Raw genomic sequence first — 20,238 nt, forward strand, 5'->3', positions numbered from 1 at the left:
TGTTTCTAATGTTCTAATTCACATATGAGCAATCACTGCAGGAATTTAACTTCCTATTTTCTTTTACCTTGTTCAGTTATTCAGGTTCACTTCAAAAATTAATTCAACTAAAAGCTAGACAATAAATTTGTATTAGGTCCAGTTTGAAATGTTAGCTTGTTTACTTGTTCATTGTATTCACAATTGTACATGTATAGTTATGATGTATGGAATGCTACAATAAAGAGAGCCTGCAGAGCAGGTGTTTTCCATGCTGTCCCTTTCATTTCCTTCTCTCTTTTTTCTTTGCCCTTGGATGAAAAAAAAAAATCCTACTTTGCCATGTAAAGACAGAACACATAGCAACATCAAATATCATGACATTTGTAAATATTAGAACCTAATAAGCAAATGATAATGATTATGATAATTATAATAATAGTAATAATACTGTAATAATAATAGGTATAGTAATAATAATAGTTTTAATAATTTAGATAATAATGATTACAAAATAATTCTAATGGTATTTGGAAATAAAAGAAAAAAATAAATCAACTATTGTAATTCATGTTTGGACTATAAATGATTTCTTATGATATAAGATATTTCTTGTATTATATGAAATTATTTATAGTGCAAACATGAATTCTAATAGTTGACTTATATTTGTCCATATTATTATTAGCTCATTCAAATGTGCAAGTAGTACAACATAGTTTGATAATGATCAAGAGAAACCTGAAAACTATCGTGGTAAAAAGTGATATGACAGGTACTTCTGACAAAGACTGCTTCATCTGATAATGCCTGAATTTCTGTAAAAGAAAAACAGAGAAGGTAAGATTGTAAAATCAGTAATGCCACTGATAAAATCACATTGGCATACATTTACATCTCACAGGAACTGCAGTAGTTGTACGACTACATAACAGCTGATTACTTATGCATCGTTGCCATGATCGCGCGACGTAACTGCAAAAAGGAGCGTTGAATTTAGACTCAAATCAAGAACTCTTCATATTATTATTATATTTGTTATTCAAAAAGAGAGAAATTTTGGAAATGAAAACCCTCAAAAATATTTGCATTATGTTTCAAAAGTGTACAATAAATATATAAGTATTCATATTTACGATTCTATAAAAATCTGGAATTACCACCCAAATATGAAATAAAGGAAGGGCTTCTATCAAGGCAAATTTCGCCCCAAGAATCTGTAGCACACCGTATCTGGTGCATTCCTTGCGTTCTTTGCCACATGACAAAAAGCACCTTCACTTCATGCAGTACGCGTTCTACAGTACAGTACACACGCTGTTGTATTGGTAGCTGTATGAAGTTCACCGATCTCATTCTTGATCTCGTCGTGCGAGGAAAACTCAGAAATACTATTCTCAAACTCAGCCAAACGTGAACTGGGAATCTACATTAGAGTGTTGAGACCGTTTGCCGATCGTTTTAGTGGATTTTGATTTCGCTATTCGTTTTAGCTTTCGAAAGTGTGGCTTTTTTACATCGGATTCCTTTGTACCATGCCACGTTTTCGTTTTTCCGAAGCAGCATAAACCACGTGTTTACAACTGCGTCACATGTACGGTCTTTGTTTTCCCACGCTATCGCGATCGAAGATTGAGAGAGAGCGATAACTCGTGTGGTGGGAGACATGCGGATTTCTGCACAGGGTGAATGAATAGTCAAACGTATCGTGATTGTATTACAAATCTTTTTTGTGTGTCTCTGAAAGTTTGAAATATGTTATCTAAGCATAAATATATCGTGATTCATTCATAAAATAGATTAGCAATCGCAAAAAATCTCTTTTATTAGAGTTACTTCATGATGTTGCAAAACAAAACCCCCGTGACTGAATGGAATGTCCCACAGTTGTCTCCGAGGGAGTCGAGGACATTGTGGACGCTTCGATTTACGTATGGGTAATGTGTGATAACAACGGGGTTGAAATGAAGAGGAAATACGAAAAAAATACACACAAACGTAACATTTCTTTCAGAATTCATACAGTTTATTATTTTCTTTCACATAATTCACACAAACTAGCGCTGTATTGAGTCAACTAAGTGCACATTCGCTCGAGTGTACACGCATCAACCCTCCTGCCTAGTGGGAATGACACAGGCATTTTTTCAATGACGTATGAATGCCCTTCGCGTGTAGATCGCGCCGTAGGGAAGATTGCGCCCAAGTTCACTGCCAACTTACTAGACAGGCACAAACTTACAGATTACACAGAGGCCCGTACGTGGATGGGTTAAGGACCAAAACTGGGGATAGTTTCGTATTGCTCAGATTACACGTACATGCTGCTTATACAGCTACAATCGAAAACCATTGTTTTTCCACTGATGAGTATAATGGGTAAGGAATGATGCACTATTCTCATTCATTTTGAAATGTGAATCAAAGTGCATCCGATTTTTCCATGGGATGAGTTTCTGCATCTTTTCTATTTGAGAAAAGTGAACAGCTTCGCATTTGCACTTTGATTGGTGGTTTACACAACAGATTAGAGACTGAAAGACATAGCTAGAAAACCACCCCCAAAGTTCTAATAAAATACATGCTGGCCATGCTGGCTGGCTTGGAAGAAAGTGCCCTTACCCCCACATGCTGGACTGTACAAATTGAAAGCCTCGCCCCATCCTGGTGGTTGATGTGGACTGACAGATATGGCACATCAACAGAAATCATTTAATACGTAAAGCGGCTATAAGTCTACATGCCTCTCCTCTCTGCTCCTCCTTCTGTGCCATTTCAGTTTTACCCTTTGCCATTTATTCAGCATCTACAAATTCACCTATTACTTCCTCATTCTACATTTTTTTCCCCCTCTATTCCTTACTGCCCTGCTTTTCAAGCTTGGCCTTCTCTATTATTTTTCTACAATAAATTTTGCAATCTCTGTTCTTAATATCTGTCCCTGTTACTCAGTTCACTCATTGTTCCTGTTTCCCCTTGTCCAACTCACATGTTCATCCACTTCCATGCCATGAAACTCTTGAGCTTTACTTTGCTTTCTTTTGTTTTTTCCCACGACATTTACCTTTTAATGTTCTGTTTACCTACTCCTGCCAGCTTCCACTTATCATCTGCTAATATCTACGCCTTTGCTGCACAGGCAACCATTCCCCACAGTGTTCAATCCTATGACAAACTCACTTTCTCTGCCATAAGGGAACACATCCAAACTGTTGTAATTTCTAGCAATTCCTTTCTTCTCACTCAGCCTTTGCTGGAGAAAATGTCAACTGTACTTTTATGTTGATTTCTCTCTGAACTTTGCCTGTATGTTTGCTCTCTCCCTCTCTCTCCCTCTCTTTCCCTCTCTTTTTTTTTTCTCTCTCTATTTTACAAGCGCTATCTTCACTTCTACTTTAATACACTGTTACACTGTAACTAGGCCCTACCTGGTAGTCTGTACAACACTGCCTAACATGACTGTATTCCTCACCTTTTCCTTCCCTTCTTTTAACAACTTCCCTCTTCCTATCTCCCTCTATCCTACTTATGCCTCTCTCTCTCTTCTCTCAGCATCTGAATCCTTCCTCGGAATGAAATTAGACTGACTAGCATGCCTGAAGTTTCATGCATGAGTGGTAATTGGTGCGTATCACTTCACTGGCTCGACCTCTTGATTGATATAAATCCCAAGATATTCTCATTTAGCCCCAACGCAACTTCTCTCTCTCCGGACTTGCAGGTGAAATTAGAATCAGGCCCCAGTCCATCCAGGAGGAGTCTCAAATTCAACAGAGTATGGAATACAATGTGGGCAAATATTGACTTGCCAGAATAAGGGACATCTGCCTTTAGTCTGGGGCTGGGCACTTCACTTTGTCAGGGGCATACAGCTGAGAGTGCATTTACTATCTTACCAGCCTCTTCACACAAGGTTTCAAATATGTCAAGACAAAAGATATGCATTTTACGTACAGATGAAAGTGCACTCTTAAAACAAACAAATAAAATGTGCTGGAAAAAATGATAATACTGCAATAAATATAGATATGATGTATGTGTATGTATGTATGTATGTGTGTGTATATATGTATGTATGTATGTATAATACATACATGTCTTATGAGAATTATGTGCCTTTGTGCAAAATATTGAGGATTTACCATTTAGGTAAATATTGGCTAATAAAAAAACATGATCCCAATCATAGATTCTTTATAAATATTTTTGTCAGTCAGACAGTAAGTAGTGGAACATTAGAAATTCAACTAATTCCCTGAGGGGATTATTTAAATACTTTGGCAAGATCCCATATCTATTCACACATTATTGAATCTGCATGCATCTTATAGTGTTAAGAACATGAAATGTACAAATTCTTTCTCTGAAGTTGCCATCTATGTGAGATACAAGTCTGGGAACCAATTTTGTAAGTGGACACACAAAAAAAAGGCACAAAATTTAATTACAGGCCATTTCCGCCTGGGACTGAAGCCCACTTTCCAATCAATAGGGCAAAGCATCCGTATAGCAGAGGAATTCGGGACTGGTGGGCTTGTCAAGCCTCAGACGGCAGCATTAAAGCATCTTGAGGGACTTGACTGTGAATGCACTTTCACATGCATCTCCCTAATTCCTGTTTACTTGTTTGTTTGCCAGTTTCTTACATTCTAAAGAGTCCTGCAGGGTTAGATAACTATAGGCAACGAGCCACAGGATCTGCTCAAAAGGAAATTATTACATCTTTCTCTCAGAGTCATACCCTCATCTTCACCAATATGTACAGGAGAGGAAAAAAAGCACATTCTCTGATGTCCATCATTCACACGAATGATTTCTTGCCCCATGCCATTACAGACCCTTAACGTACATGTGCACGCATGGATGAATGTGTGCAATGAATATGAAAGCATGTGTGTGTAGGTGTATGGTGTGTGTAGATGTGTGGTGTGTGTAGGTGTGTGTGGGTGTGGGTGTGGGTGTGTGTACACAAAGGGCATCTACATCATACACAACAACACAAATCAAATCACAACTACAACCTGTCGTAAATTCAGTTGAAGAGCGTTAAGTGCAAATCAATGACACGATGGCATTTACAGTATATCTACAGAAGATGTGAACATCACAAAGATGTTGTCACTGTTCAACATGTGGAACATGAATGACAATTTGTAAAGCAGTACTTTTTATGAAGCCTTACATAGGCTCACCAGACTAATTTCTTTGAGAGCTCATCTCAGTTTTGGTGAGAAAATAACTGAAATTACAACATCATCAACGTTACAATTCCAACAGGCATCATGAAATATCTTAATCACAAAAATTTTAATGAAAACTCTTTCCCACAGTTGGTGAAAGCATCTAATTAAAAGCCTATTTTTGTTTGTTTGTTTGTTTTTTCAAAAGTGATTTCTTTCACTGACATTGTAAAACTTTCATTTACAAATAAATAAAGGTAATGCAAAATCCAGATATAGATATTCTTACAAAATAAGGAGGGACCTGCACTTTTGACCATTGAACTGATTAGCAATATCTTTCTTTCTTTTTCTTTTTTCTTTTTTGCTTACTTAAAGTGCAGGTCAATTTGCATTTGACAGATCTCAGACCACAATTCAAGACAACTTGTGCCGTCAGATTCTTATACCAACCTCTTCATCTTTGCCAGTGAACTCGTGAGACCCGGTGATCTTGTTGATGACCTGGGCGACACCGACCACCTCGCCATCATGGTTGCAGATGGGCATGCACAGGATGCTGTGGGTCTTGTAGCCTGTCATCTTGTCAACCTCTGGGTTGAAACGCTTGTCCTACAACAAAGACCAGAATACATGACGGCATTAAGAATATGAGTCATCCAACAGCATGATTCTCAGTGAAATATTTTTTTCAAAAACTAAACATATTCATGATAACATTACAAAGATAAAAATATTTACCTCTTGTGTCCCTTATGATTAAGGGCAGAGACAGTCAATTCAAGTGCTATTTCTGCAGGAGGACAAAATCTTAATGGCGGCTAGCAGATTTCCTGTCAACTCTGCAACTACGTAATTTTGACAAATTACTCAGATATGCCGATATTTCAACATGTTTTCAAACACAAAAGTTTGTCTAAAAGCATACATGATATGCCGTGACAGTCACACCCCATCATATTACAAACACCACGGTGCAATGTATACATGTACATAGAACTAAAACCCAATACATGACTGGGTTAACTGGTCTGAAAGGAATTGATTGACGGGAAAATATGTATAGCTAGTGGCTGGCAGCTATCTAAATAATTTCAGACAATATGATGGATCAGGAGAGTGTTGACATGTATTGTGAAATAACATTGAGTATAAATTACTGTACATGCCAATTATTTCGCAAGTCAAATTCTTGTGAATTGTCAGGACTTCCCCAAAATTTTGTGAGTGGTTGAATTTGCAATGAGGGAGTGCAGTAATGAATGGAGAAATGTATGTGTGCATGTCGCATTCATGTCAGAATCAGAGTTGATATTTTTTTGTGTTGTTAAATTCGCGAATAGCACCCACTTAGCAAAGTTCGTGAAAATAAAAACCTCACAAAATATATAGCATAACCAGTAGCCATAAACTGGTCCTTTTCATTAGTCATTAAAAGCAGACACAAAGACTAGATTATACAGGTCATATGAAATACAAATCTTAATGACCAGCATTGCAGAGAATAACATCCTCTTCAAGGCTTTGCTAGGTACTGAATTTTCATCTGCATGCTACAGCTGTAACTGTACAGAACTCAAGATATCTAGAGTTGATACAATTCTTCATAAATGCAATTCCCCAGACATTTTTTCCCATGATCATGCCTGCAGGGTCAACTACTCTCCAGTTTGGTTGATTCGAGAGATTTGACCTTTGCTGAAGAGTATTATTGACCGCACCATGCTACTCAGTTTCCAGCTTGGCCACATGAAATCCACACTGGAAGTTTTCTTTTCATTTGGATTCACTGTGCTTCTTTCCAGCAATATGCAAGAATCATGTTCTTTGAACACAGACTCTTTTCCAAGAGCAATAGAGTTATACCTTTATATGTCTTGCCAAATCTTTAATCTATTCACTGTTTTTCCATCACCACTCTCCACTCTTCCTTTGGTCAACATAAAGTATATGTCCTAAGATCACATGGCAATACCTGCTGCACAAATTTGTCAATTTGTCACAATGCATGATAACTCAGCTACAAAACTGCAGTTTTGCTTGTGACATTCTGCTCACTGCCCTCTATGGCTCATACATTTCTCAAGTTATCACATGTAGTCTTGGACACAGACGAAACTATCGTACACTATGTCCCCACATCTCTACATTGGTAGAGTCCTGTATAGCACTTGTAAAATGCTGAAGAGATTCCTCAGTTAAGACACTCAAGTTTTACATTTCAGAAATGCAATTCTGCAAATAAACACAAACAAAATTTTAATTTCACTATATTTTCTCATGTAATGCAAATCCCACACACAAAAAAACCCTGTTAAATAAATTCCTGTCCATTGGCTGCACACTGAGTGACAGTTTGACATTTAGATAAAAGGAGGAGGGCAGTCATGGCTTTAAACTCATGCCACTGTGATTTCCATCACAGCCCTCCCACTCTCTTTGGTGATCCATCCTCATTGCATGCCAGCTCAAGCCTGACATAAAGCTACCCACTTTATGTATCTCAAAAAACCACCGACTCTAGCTGCTTATGTCAGGCCCCAATGCCTCACAGAGGTAGATTTTTCAGTGTACAGGAGAATGTACAGGACAAGGTAGATAACACTAAAACACACAACCCATCAAACAATAACACGATACTGTTTTGACTTGCAGAAATGTTCAAAGTGAACAATGGTAAGATGAAAGATTTAAACCTTAATGGATTCCTTGCTTTACATTTGACATTTCAGATTGAAAACATACTTTAGACACAAACTGAAGCTTTCAATGGATGAAAATAAAAGCTTGTGTGAAAATAAAATGCGTACGAAGCAAAAAGGTACGAGAGTCATCAACCAGGAACACTTTTACACAGAATTGTTACCAAACAACTTGATGTGGATTGAGCACTATCTGCTGATTGTGTATGTACTATATCTTTAATGAATTGAGATCTATGAGCTTTGGTCAATTTATAATTTATAATTGCACATCCTTATAATGATCCCCATTCCGTCACATAAACACCATCTACTAGTCTCGTAAACACATTATTTCCTTTAAAAAAAAGGGGGAGGGAAGATTCACTATATATACTGTCTGCAGAGTTTATCAAGATGAGTATAATTGAACTGTGCACAGTCTGCTATGTTTATGCCTTTCTGCAGCTCAGCTGACAATTTGTGCATTGTCATTGAAGATATGCAGTCAGCAATAAGGTCTTTGCACCCAAGATAAATCACTCGAAACATGTCTGGCTGAGAGATGAAATACTCCCCAAATATATCACAATGCCCTAATGCCTGACTAGAGTCTTCGCCACATGAAATGGATACTCGAAATTGCAGCCATCTGGTGCCCGCCAAGCTTCACTTGGTACCCTTGTGAGACACAAGACATGGAAGGTTGATGTGACAGCAGTCTATGATCAAGTGACAGGCATGCTTCCCACTCATGGCCGCAGGACATCTATCTAATTCTGCATCGGCGTTACATCAGAAGCATCATACCCTCTTGCCTCCCTGCCAACCGCCAATCTCAGCGCCTACTTATGCATTACTAACTTTCCTCTTGTAGTGGCATATCCATGATGGTGTGATTTAGGACACATTAGAGCCTTCTATGCCTCAAACCAGTAATTTGTGGTGATTTCAACCACTACCTGCCTTACTCTTGTTGTTTAAATGGCAATGGAAAATATGAAAATGTTCTGGAAGTATTAGTATGTCTGGATTTTTCTGGAAGAATGGTTAATCTCTAGTTGGTTGCATAATGAATGATTTTGTTTTTCTTGATTTTCTTCTGTTTGTTGCTTTGTCGTTTCTTCAGTTGCGTCATAATAACAAAATTCATCATTCACAAATCACGACCTTCTCCCCTTCTCTTTCATCTTTTCTTTTTCCTCTTAGTCAACATATAATACAAAACACGCCTTCATCTTCTTCATTTATCTTTATCACTGTCCATTTGTTTTCTCTTCAAACACAGCTGTTTGACCTTCTCTCTCATATACCTGTCACCTACTGTTTGATGTTGGATAACAATGTTTATCAATAATTGCCTAATATCACAACAATAAGAATGACACATGCAATGTGACAAGCTAATTCACCTCTAATACAGGAGGGAGCACAACCAGATTTACGAACATTTGCACATGCCCCAATAACAAAGGAAAATGTCAAGGCTACTCATCTTACACATCATGAAATCATATATCAGCTAATGCCACACGCCAGGAGAGAAGAGGGCAGGATCGACTGAATGCGAGTCTAAATTTGGTTGTCACTATTTGGCATGATAACCCACTGACAGGCAGATTGATCAACTGCCTTCTGCATCTCCCTCTCCATCCACCCCCCCCCCCCCCCCCAAAGAAAAAAGAAGACAAGATGGGATATGCAGAGCACAGCACTGTTGCAATTAGTATGAGCATTGCTCGCAGATGTCAGTGATTTATGAATTTGTGTTTCCAATGGTCTTCACTTCTTATCAGGCATTCTGGGAGGGTGACATTGACATAAACATGAGCTGAATGATGTATTATGAGATACGTGGATGACTACTGGACACAGCCGACCATTATCCAATTACATCTCTCATCACACTGTGGGGCTCCATAATCATACATCATTTGTCAGGGGACGATCAAATGTTTGTATTTAGTGGTTGAAAAAATATATATTATGCATCAATCCCAACAGGCTGCTTTATGGCTAGTTGTTTTAGCACTTTGTGCATTGTACAAAAATTGGTTATAGATATTGCACTAGAAAATATCAATAGGTTGATTAATGTACATGCACCTTGCAAAGAAAAGAACATAGCAGAGTATTATCCGACAGACTGCTTTTACATAATTCTCTGATTTATTAGTTACACATATTCACTAATCAAACTGTCCATACCCATATCTTGATATGTGCTAAATTGTACATGTAAAAATGTGACAAGAACAGAAGTAACAAAATGTACCAGAAGTTCAACACATACTACGAATACAAAAAGGCACAAATGAAAGAGGAAAACTCATGGATCTTACTTGCACATTGTAAACATCAATAAAGTGTTCTTCCCCTGTCCTTCCCAGTTTCTACATCCTCAACCCCCCCCCCCCCCCCCCCTTCCCAGAATTTCAGCACCACACATGTACAGTGAACAAAGGAAGATGATAATACAGGTAGATCAGGTTTTTAATCCATGTCGGGTGGAAGACCTACATGGTGAAATATCAGCTTTGCTACAGCTCATGTTATGAAACATTAACTCTGCAGACGCATGTGCCAAACTGATGAGAGTAAAATTTCGAAGTGCAACTGCCTCTTTTTGCGGAGGAAAGGCAGCGTCATCGAAGGAGTAGGGAAGCAGGCCTGGCTGCATTCCCATATCAGAAGGGAAGCATGTGAAAGCGCATATTGAGTGTAAGTTAAATCTCAGAAGATGGCCGAACAAAATCTGGGTTGTGGGTATCTGCATCAGCATGTGCAAGCCCTATCCACAATCTGTCCCAGAGGCTCTGGGAGGAAAAGAAGAAGGGGGAAAATCTCTCTCTCTCTCTCTTTCTAATCATGTGGTAGAGCAGTAGAAAAGGCTGGAAAAGTGGGTCAGGGAGAGTATCCCCTTTCACTATTTTTCAAGTCTGTGTGAAAAGGTGACACTTCAACAATGTCTCCCTTAAACACATTTAGTGCAGTGAACGTGAACCCATGTTTAACTTTTAGAAGCTGAACAGCCACCTACACGCTCTTGAAGGAGGCCTGGTTAACTGTACATATCTGCCTCCATGTGTCCAAATGGGATTTCATCTGCAAAGGATTCCATAACTATCACCTCAGAGGGAAAGGATGAGAGAAAATTAAGCTTGTTGGTAAACAGAGAAGATCTAAATTTGATAATCCTACACCGGAGAATTCTTCATCTGTTTCCCCGAATGATGTACTCAAGCTATTACTTCCATTGAGGAAGAATATAAAACTTGCAAAAGATATTGATGTGTAGGTCAGCTAGGTCTAGTCAATACATGTGCTGGCTGATACTCACTCTGTTCTGTCCAGCATTGGACTCTACAACTTAGCTCTACATTCTGGAGGCGAAGTTCATTACTCTCAAGAAATCCAATCCACAGAATTGAGACATTTTCAGTCCCTTGACACTGGTACACATCCTTTTTATCAAAAAGCAACTTAGGGGCAGAAAAATTAAAAAGGTGAGACAGACACACAGTCAGAGATGCAGACAGGTTGGTGTTTTTTTTTTTTATATTGTATTCTCCATCATTGAACTATTGTGGAGAGTGTATTCACTCACCATAAAATGCACAAGATTGAGAAGCCATCAGATATTTCACACTAAGTGTTCAAATCTTATTGAAATTCTGCTTTTATTATACATATAACATCCTACGGGTATATGGGTATAAATACATATCGCACATATTTTGTATCTTTTGCTATTTCATGTCTCAATTTATCTTTTATCAGTCATCTTGTGCTGATTTTTCTAGAAAATATCAACAATTCAATTAACAATTACCTACCCTCTGACCAATAGCCATGGGGTTATACACAACCCATTCAAGAGTGGGTAAGATAACTCATTCACAGCCTACCATTCAAACAGCAAAACTAATCGAAAAAGAGAATGAAATACAAGGGCAAGAGTTCTTTTTTTTTTCATTTCCCTTAGTATGTTGTACAGTATTTCCCCAATAAAATTACCATCTGATTTTCGCATTGATAGCATTCAATAGGATCAAACTGTCTGAATGCTATTCCAGGGTCTAAAAATATAGTATCTTACCTATACTTTGCAGAAAACCCCACTCAATTTGGTAAGAGGTCTCAGAGAAATGTGGATCTTTGTAAAGCATGACACGGGTCTGTTTCTTCCAAATTTAGCGCTTGGATGCTCTTAGAACTACATTTTAATGTGTGAACACAATGGACAGAACTTGGAGGGAAGGGATTCCTGACATGCTCTACAAAGATCCTCATTTCTCTTTGACCACTGAAGCAAATCGGATGGGGTTTTCTGTAAGATGTGGGTAATAAGTTATAGTTTCATACCTTGAAATTATTTGGATTGATTACTGTTTTTAAAGTTATCGTTGTGGAGGGTCCCGTTGTAATTTTCGGGAGGACATACGGTAAAGTCAATACAAAAGGATCACTTCTTTACATTCTGTTCCCTTTCACTGTTTCACTTCCATTTAGGTTTCCTATATTATTTCGAGTGTGCTGTTTGACATAGAGTCCTTTAAGGACATTTAGTGTATACACACAATGAATAGATGGTTGCGTGTCTCCTAGTTAACCACTCAGGAGCTCATCCTTTCCCAATAAACATCAATCATGTCATGATTACTGTGGAGAACTGTTGCCAAATCGTTGTCTCGTTTATGTCAAAAGGTATCCTAATTGGAATATCCGAGACAAGTTGACTGGAGATGCAGTTTGATTGGAAACAAATGTGTGATGGTAGCAAGATAAGAAGAGCATATCACTCTTACTCAATGGTTGTGCCCCTACATGTCAATGTCTGTAAGATACCCTTTTTTTTTTAAATGTCCTTTTAACTACAAAGTTCATGTCGTTATTAGCATGAGCCAATAATTGTCAGCTCTGATGCGTAATTACACATCAAATCCAAGGGGCATAACCCACACAAGTCAGTGCTACACTGCACGTTTCCTTAAAAGCATGATAATTCAGATTGTGCTAGCCAACTGCAGAATTATGGTGATAATTTGTGTGATTCCTAGGCAGAGTTACATTAGCACACTAATTTCAAAACAGGTTAGACTCACACTGAATGTGTACACGTGCATTTCCATAATGTATTTGGTACTTAAAATGTATGCATGACAACTAGGTGCATCAGCAAGCACAAATGAATTATTGCACCACTTAGGGAGGCATAGCTAACCTGCCAAAATGTATAGAATAGTGATTAAAAATCCATTAGTAATCATTATGATCACCACCTACATACTGATAACTGTACCTCATTTACTGATCCTACTTGTATTATAAAAACTTGCCACCATAGAAGAGATTCTTTTCCTTTTCCAGAGGTCATGACACTATGGTATGCACATGAGTTGTTGTTGTTGTTGTTATGGTTGTTGTTGTTGTGGTTGGTGGTGGTGGTGGTGTTGGTGGCGGTGCTGCTGCTGCTGCTGATGATGATGATGTTGTTGTAACTTAATAATGATAATAAGAAATGGGGGCCCTGTCCAAGATAATTTGGAATATCAAATGGGTTAGTCAAATACCGGTTAGTGATTGGCTAAACACAGTCAGGTGATGGAGGCGCATGAGTTATGTTCACCCATGGGCAAAACATTTTTGTAATGTTCTCCCATGGGAAAACATTTTCACGTAACAAATTACAAACAATACCAAACGATTGAACGATCATATATTTCACGCAATCGATAGGATAAATTTGCCTATTCCATACAATGTGAAAAAGCAGATGACCATATTTGACTAACCTATATAATATCAGATGATGACTTTTGTTGTCAGGAATATGTACCAAACGTTCCATCCTCAGGGTTTGAAATGCTATTTTGGGAGGCTATAAGTCCCTCAACTTAGTCTCAGGACTTATAACCTCCCTCAATAGCATTTCAAACCCTTCGGGTGGAACATTCGGTATGTTCCCTCCCCCGCCAGTCATCATCTATAATGTGACATTCACAGGCAGAAAGGAAACTAGAGCTATTACTGACTGCGATCAATACCCCCACCTAAAACTGAGGGAGTTAGCTCCAGCCTAATATTTCTGCATGCTTTTATCGGAAAAAAAAAAATATGAAAAAAAATGAAAGGATACATGAAATAATTGATTGTGCACAGGCAAATACCTAATCTCATCACAAATCACCATTTTTTTTTTCCATTCATGTAAATTATGTCACTGCAATGAACTATGAGAGAGCTTCTGGTGGCATTCTGGATTCAAATTTCATCATCCAATCTGCAGTATTACTCTAAAGAAGACACCTCCAATGCCACAAGATATGCTGTAATATTCAGTCCATCCAAAAAAGCCATGAACATGCTCATCCATTCAGCTTTACACAGTCAGGCTGCTCTTGATTGAAATGCAGGACATAATCCACACTTTTTTCCCACCCAAATCGACAAGCGGATGGCATTCCAGCAGAGCGCTCACTAAGTATTACTGGACTTCTCAGAGAGACTCACCAAACAGTAACTTGAGCTGAGAATGCAGTAAGTGAAGAAAATCATTTTTCCCCCAATGTGCTTGAACTCTTAAAGCTTCATGGGTTGAAACATGATACAGAGAGATTCCATACGATCAAGCCAACAGATTATTTGCAGTACATCTCCATGCTTGTGATTATGTCCAGTATGATGCAGTATTCGAATTGCACTAAATTAACTGGCTTGTGTGAGATTTCATTTTATCTCTCTGTGGTTTATTACCTACAGGCCAGAAACAAAAAACAAGAAGAAACCTGCATGACACAGTTAGCACAGATAATATGCAATGTACACTTATTTTGAAGATTTGTTCACATGGAATGATTTTAACCATCTTTTATATTATTCTAAATGATAGGTAATCATTATATACATCATTCCATGAGCAGACATCGAAAATGAATTCTGTCTTCTCAAAAAATAAAAATGAGGATAATTCAGAGCAAAACCATATTCCTAGCTGTTACAATAATGTTATAAGGTACAGAACAGCATTTTGATCATGGGCTAATATGAATAATTTAAAATACCCACTTTAATTAGGAATGGGTTGTCTATGTAATGTATACACACAAAGAATCCAAGATCTCAAATAATTTAACGATCTGATGAAAAGCAGCCTCGTCATTACCACAGTTGACCTGTTTAAACACTACATGCATGTCTGTCCATAACTTTTGACTTGCTGGCACTAACAGTTTGAGCTAGTCTTTCGCTAATGTTTAGGCAATGTTCGATCTGCTGCCAGAGTGGATTATATTTTTTTTTAAATGAGACCTTAAAAGATGATGGAATGTATCAATGAACATTTCTTTTCACTGGAGAGTCAGTGTGTTTAATTAGTGTCATTATGATGTTCTCCATTTATGTTTTTACTCTTGTTTTCGTTCACACTTTTGCATTATTGTCTCTGCTCTTTGTGAAAGATGATCGACACTTTCAAGTATGTTTGTGATATGGCAGTGATGTTGCATCATCACCACTGTAGAACTGTAATTCTGATAACAGAGAATTTCACAATAATGGGCAATATCCATACACTGAAAATAAAAGGCACAGCTTATACCTGCAAAATCCATGGTCACAACACAAAATTCATAATTGAGGCTAACTTGCTAATGTTAATGACACATCCAACATACAATAATAATTTCACTAAGGTGAGTTTGTATCATGTGGTGAGTCACAACTCATTGCAAACAAATATATTTCCACATGAGTGTTGTTCAGAGAATAAGATTATCATTTACACACGTGAGCTCTTCCTTGTTAGGTTACAACATAAATTGTACTTCTTTTCACAAAAGCTTTTCAGCACAAAGTACTTTTAACAACATTGGATGTACATATTTAACAATAACACTAGGTAACACCTACAAAGAAATGCACAGCTTTGCAAAGGTAGCAATGGGCTTCAATGGTCCTGTAGACGCAGACAGAAAAGGGCATATATTCAATTACAGATCTGTTATACGTGGGATCTGTTCAACCCAAGCATGACATCGCCCAAGGTACAGCAGGAATATCAGCCACAGATTACCAAACACACTCAAAGTAACCACAAAAAATGGGGGCAGAAATAAACATCACCACACTCCTAATTGTGCCGCAAGCCTCCACATCCATCATGCACTGGCGGGAGAGACGACACAAATATTCCGGGAAGGAAGAAGCTGAGATGTAAGCAGAAGGCGAGGGAATAAGTCGGGGACAGAAACTGGCCATCTCCATTCCAGTAGGGCCCATATTAAAATGTGACAGAGAAACGTGTCACTGGCAGTTTAATAGAAGGAGGGAGATGCATGGCCATTGCTGCTGAAAGTCTCATAATGTTGCCACAGACTCTACATTGAGTGAATACTCTGACTGAAAGGACTTTAAAAAAACTAATTTACACTTGACATTACAGCATTGAATAGCACGAAAAATCTATAACCTGAATAACACGAAAAATCTGTAACCTGAATATCTTCAACTAGATTCTAATCTTTATCACAAATTAGGTTAATGTGACAATAAATCTAGTCAAAGACTGTTACTCGATTCTAATTTCTCAAATACATACAAATTTCACCTACCATAGAATGATTATATATATAGGCTGCAACAAAAACTTGAACATAATCATATATCTTATGAAAATCCCATTTAATACGAAAAGTTCTGTGCACAATTTTACACATGTATGTTATATCAGGCCTTTCAAACACATCACTGATATTTTGCATCACAGTGCAATAAAATAGTAGATGATCTTGAATACAATATACTACATGTAGATTATATGCACATCATATGTATGACTAGCCCAAGTGATGTTTTATTTACAATAGAACAGAATAGAAAAGAAATAGAACTGCATATGGCTAAATTATGCTTTTGAAATATACTTTGGCTAAAACTATATACTGTAGTGCATGAAATAGCATGCATCATTTTTTTTTTACAAATAGTGAAAAAGTGTACACACACTGATTTATCTAGGCTGGACATAGTGGAGTCTATATTCCCCATGCAAGAATCAGAAAGTTTAGTTCATGACCCTACTAATTCTACCAATCATAAAAGTTGTTATACATAAAGATATACTATACTAGACAGACAGACAGACAAACAAACAGAAACTGAAATGCAAAAACACTTCTGTTATCACAAATCAGTGACAAACAGAAGAATTACACACTCCACTGTCAGCAAATTTCATTAGTTCATCCCCTCAGTGAAATGTCTACCTTTTTAATAGCACTAATGGTTCCTGATATCCTCTGTGTGTGAAAACATGAGTGTCAGGGGATAATTTTCCTGGTCAGATGGCATATCAATTTGCTATGCATTTGTGAAATGACTGCTGTACAAAATATCATTTGTGTTGCAATAGAAAAATGCATATCTTTTGTTCAAAATATATGTCCATTGACAAAAATTGCTATTCAATTACACGAAGGGAAATTATCATGCGAGGATGTACATGTTGAGGTAGTAAAATTTAGGTAGCCATAATGTACATGCCCACATTATAATCAGGTAAAGTCTTAAAACAAAATTTCATGAGTGGATATATTTGCAGTTGAGAACCACAGCAACAGAATGAGAAATATACATGTATGTATCATCCCTTTTGTATGATCCCTTCTCAAGTAGAATAGTTTAGCAATATCCAACCTTGCAGAGGCTATCCATGGAGCCATGGGCTATCATACATCTCATACACTGCAGTTGCATTGTAGAAGACAATTTATTGGCATGTTACACAATGATTCTGTGAATATCAGTTGACTTGCAAAAAGTCACAAAAGTAACAACACCACCCAAAAAAAGAAAAAAAAATATATATGGCATACATGGGATAGCTTCAAAAGAATAGAAACAAGTGATGAAACACTAGCCATGCATTTCTCTTCTCCCTCATCTCATTGACATTTATTCTTCTCTCTCTCTCTCTCTCTCTCTCTCTCTCTCTCTCTCTCTTTTCCTGGCTGCTTGTAGACGGATAACAAAATTTAGCCTTTGATACTAACTCTGCCTTTGGAAAAGTAATTTAATTACACAATATGTGCCAGTGTTCAGTCAGCTGGATTTTTAACAGCTAGGCATTTTCATGGAAACAAACAAGGAAAAAAAATGGACTGTAAAGTTGGAAAATAAATGTGATTGATCGTTCAAGACACTTTCCACAAAGCAGGAGTACCAAATTAGATTACCAGTACACAAAAGGAAAACATATGCATCAGTGCCATGGCAGAGATGATACAGAGAAATCTCTCAAAATCAAGTGTTAGAATAAAATGGAGTGATGGAGTTTAAGTTGTTGCAATGGAAGAGTAATTGTGCGCACAGAGTTTTTCTGCGCTAAAAAGGTTATGGCTAGGACTAACAGATCTTGTGCTGGATTTGCATGCTTAAAGATTATTTGGTGCATTTGACAACATATTCTCACATCATCTTGAAAACTTCCAACATAAAGGCCAGCATATTTTAAGGTACGGTACAACGAGAGCTGGACTGGCTATTGTCATAGGCCTTGGTTTTGTAAAAATATTCACAATTATCACATCTTATACAACAATCAAAATTTCAAAGATAACAAAAATGTTCAATGTTGCAAGGCTGTTGCCTACTCATACTGCTGTAATAACTGAAATAATTGAAAATTGGGAATGTATGAAAGCAATGTGCAAAACACGGACAAACATTCCAGTGTGCTATTTGTTTTCAATAAACTAACATTTTCTGACTTTCAAAAGAAAAAGTGTTTTGCCCATTCTGAGTCCTTTCAGCTTTTCTTGCCCATTTCATAATTTTCTTGTGCAACAATGATAATTATTTTGCTTTCCAGTGGTATGATTCACTTTTGAATCATTTCTACAAAATTGATGTAAACACACTGCCAATATCAATTGTCAGTCATCATTGTGAATCATGAGAATTCCTTTCTCTTCTTTTCCACTGCTTCTTAAAGCACTGCACTTTTAGTCATGATTACTACTATCAGGGTTCTCGTCTAGTTGGACGCTGTAAAAGATGGTTGTAGAAGAATTTCAAGAGAATTCCTTTCTCTTCTTTTCAACTGCTTATGAACTCCGCCTTTCAGTTATGATCAGCACTATCTGGGTTCTTGTTTAATTGGATATTGTGTAGAAGAGAGAAATCTACTCACAGCATATATACCGATATTATATAATACCAGAGGGAAGCATGACCAGGCAAGATTTCTTCTTCAATAATGGCGTAGTTCACATAACTGAAGCTTCTACGCACTTTACAGTCATATTGCTGTCATGCTTTATTTTCAGGTTGTTTTCATTTGAAGTGATCAGATTCAATTTTCCATCTGATAGTTCTGTTGTACTTCACAGTACACTGTTAAACACTTTCGCTTGTTTACTATACTCCTTATAATGTATAGTTCTCACATTCAGAACACACTTCCTTCTGTACCAACTGATATCTGTCATGCATCTGGATATTTCTTCAGGTTTGTTCACAAAATTAACCTCAGATAAATCAATGTTATTTGGTTAATTTGTTTTTGACCAAATTAAAGGCAGTTCTGTGAAATCATCTACAGCCTCCACTCTTGTCCACTGTTACACTGGGGGCTCGTGCGTTGCTTCAAGTCAGCAAGAGTGCGACCTGGGGCCAAGGCTACTTGAAAGAAAGCATTAAAATTCATGTCCTAATTACAAATATGCATGAGGTGAGCATCATTGACATGAAATATTGCACCTAGTCAGTCATATACAGGGCTAGGCAGATGGTACAACCAAGTTAACACACTGTGATACATGTTAACATACAGAGATTTGCTTTACATAGTAACAAATGCTCTCCTAAAATCATGTACATACTCATATGTGTGTGTGTGTGTGTGTGTGTGTGTCTTATCATGACTCTAATAAACAGTATTAGCCACCAATATACTACAGTGTAATGGTATTTTGGTAACAGGCTACAATCATCAATTTGAAAACCATGGGTGACATGGAAAAAAAAAAAGATTCTATACGTTCATATCCAAACAAGATAATAACAGATTGATGCTACTTTGAAAATGCCAAAGTATTTTGTTATAAAATGATCTATTTGGCAAGGGACAAAAAGCAATATGTCTTCATTTGTTCAGAAGCAAATATATTGGTCTTTCTCTTTCTTGCGTGGTTTTGTAGGGGTGGGGTGCCACAGAACACAAAACAATCAAATCTGAGCACTATTCCTATGTGCTAAGAAGTAAATACATTTTCTTTCTTATTCTTGCTGAGTTTTGTTGGGGATCTAGTCATGGAGCTAAAAACAGTCAAATATGAGCATGATCCCTCATTTGCTTTGGATGGTTTTTTTTTCTTCATTGCCATCATATTGTAATT

General features: G+C 37.3%; 1 protein-coding gene across 1 annotated transcript in view; it reads right to left on the bottom strand.

Annotated features, from left to right (window-relative positions):
* The window catches only part of LOC139737646 (uncharacterized), a 98,941-nt gene that overhangs the window by 14,251 nt on the left and 64,452 nt on the right, over positions 1 to 20,238 (bottom strand). Inside the window, exon 13 of the mRNA XM_071648321.1 lies at positions 5,613 to 5,771. Coding sequence (XP_071504422.1) covers positions 5,613 to 5,771 — 159 coding nt within the window. The remainder of the gene's footprint in view (positions 1 to 5,612; positions 5,772 to 20,238) is intronic.

The sequence above is a fragment of the Diadema antillarum genome, unplaced genomic scaffold (assembly GCF_040938485.1).
Source record: "Diadema antillarum isolate AM-2024a unplaced genomic scaffold, OU_Dant_1.0 seq00000697_RagTag, whole genome shotgun sequence".
NCBI classification, from domain to species: domain Eukaryota; kingdom Metazoa; phylum Echinodermata; class Echinoidea; order Diadematoida; family Diadematidae; genus Diadema; species Diadema antillarum.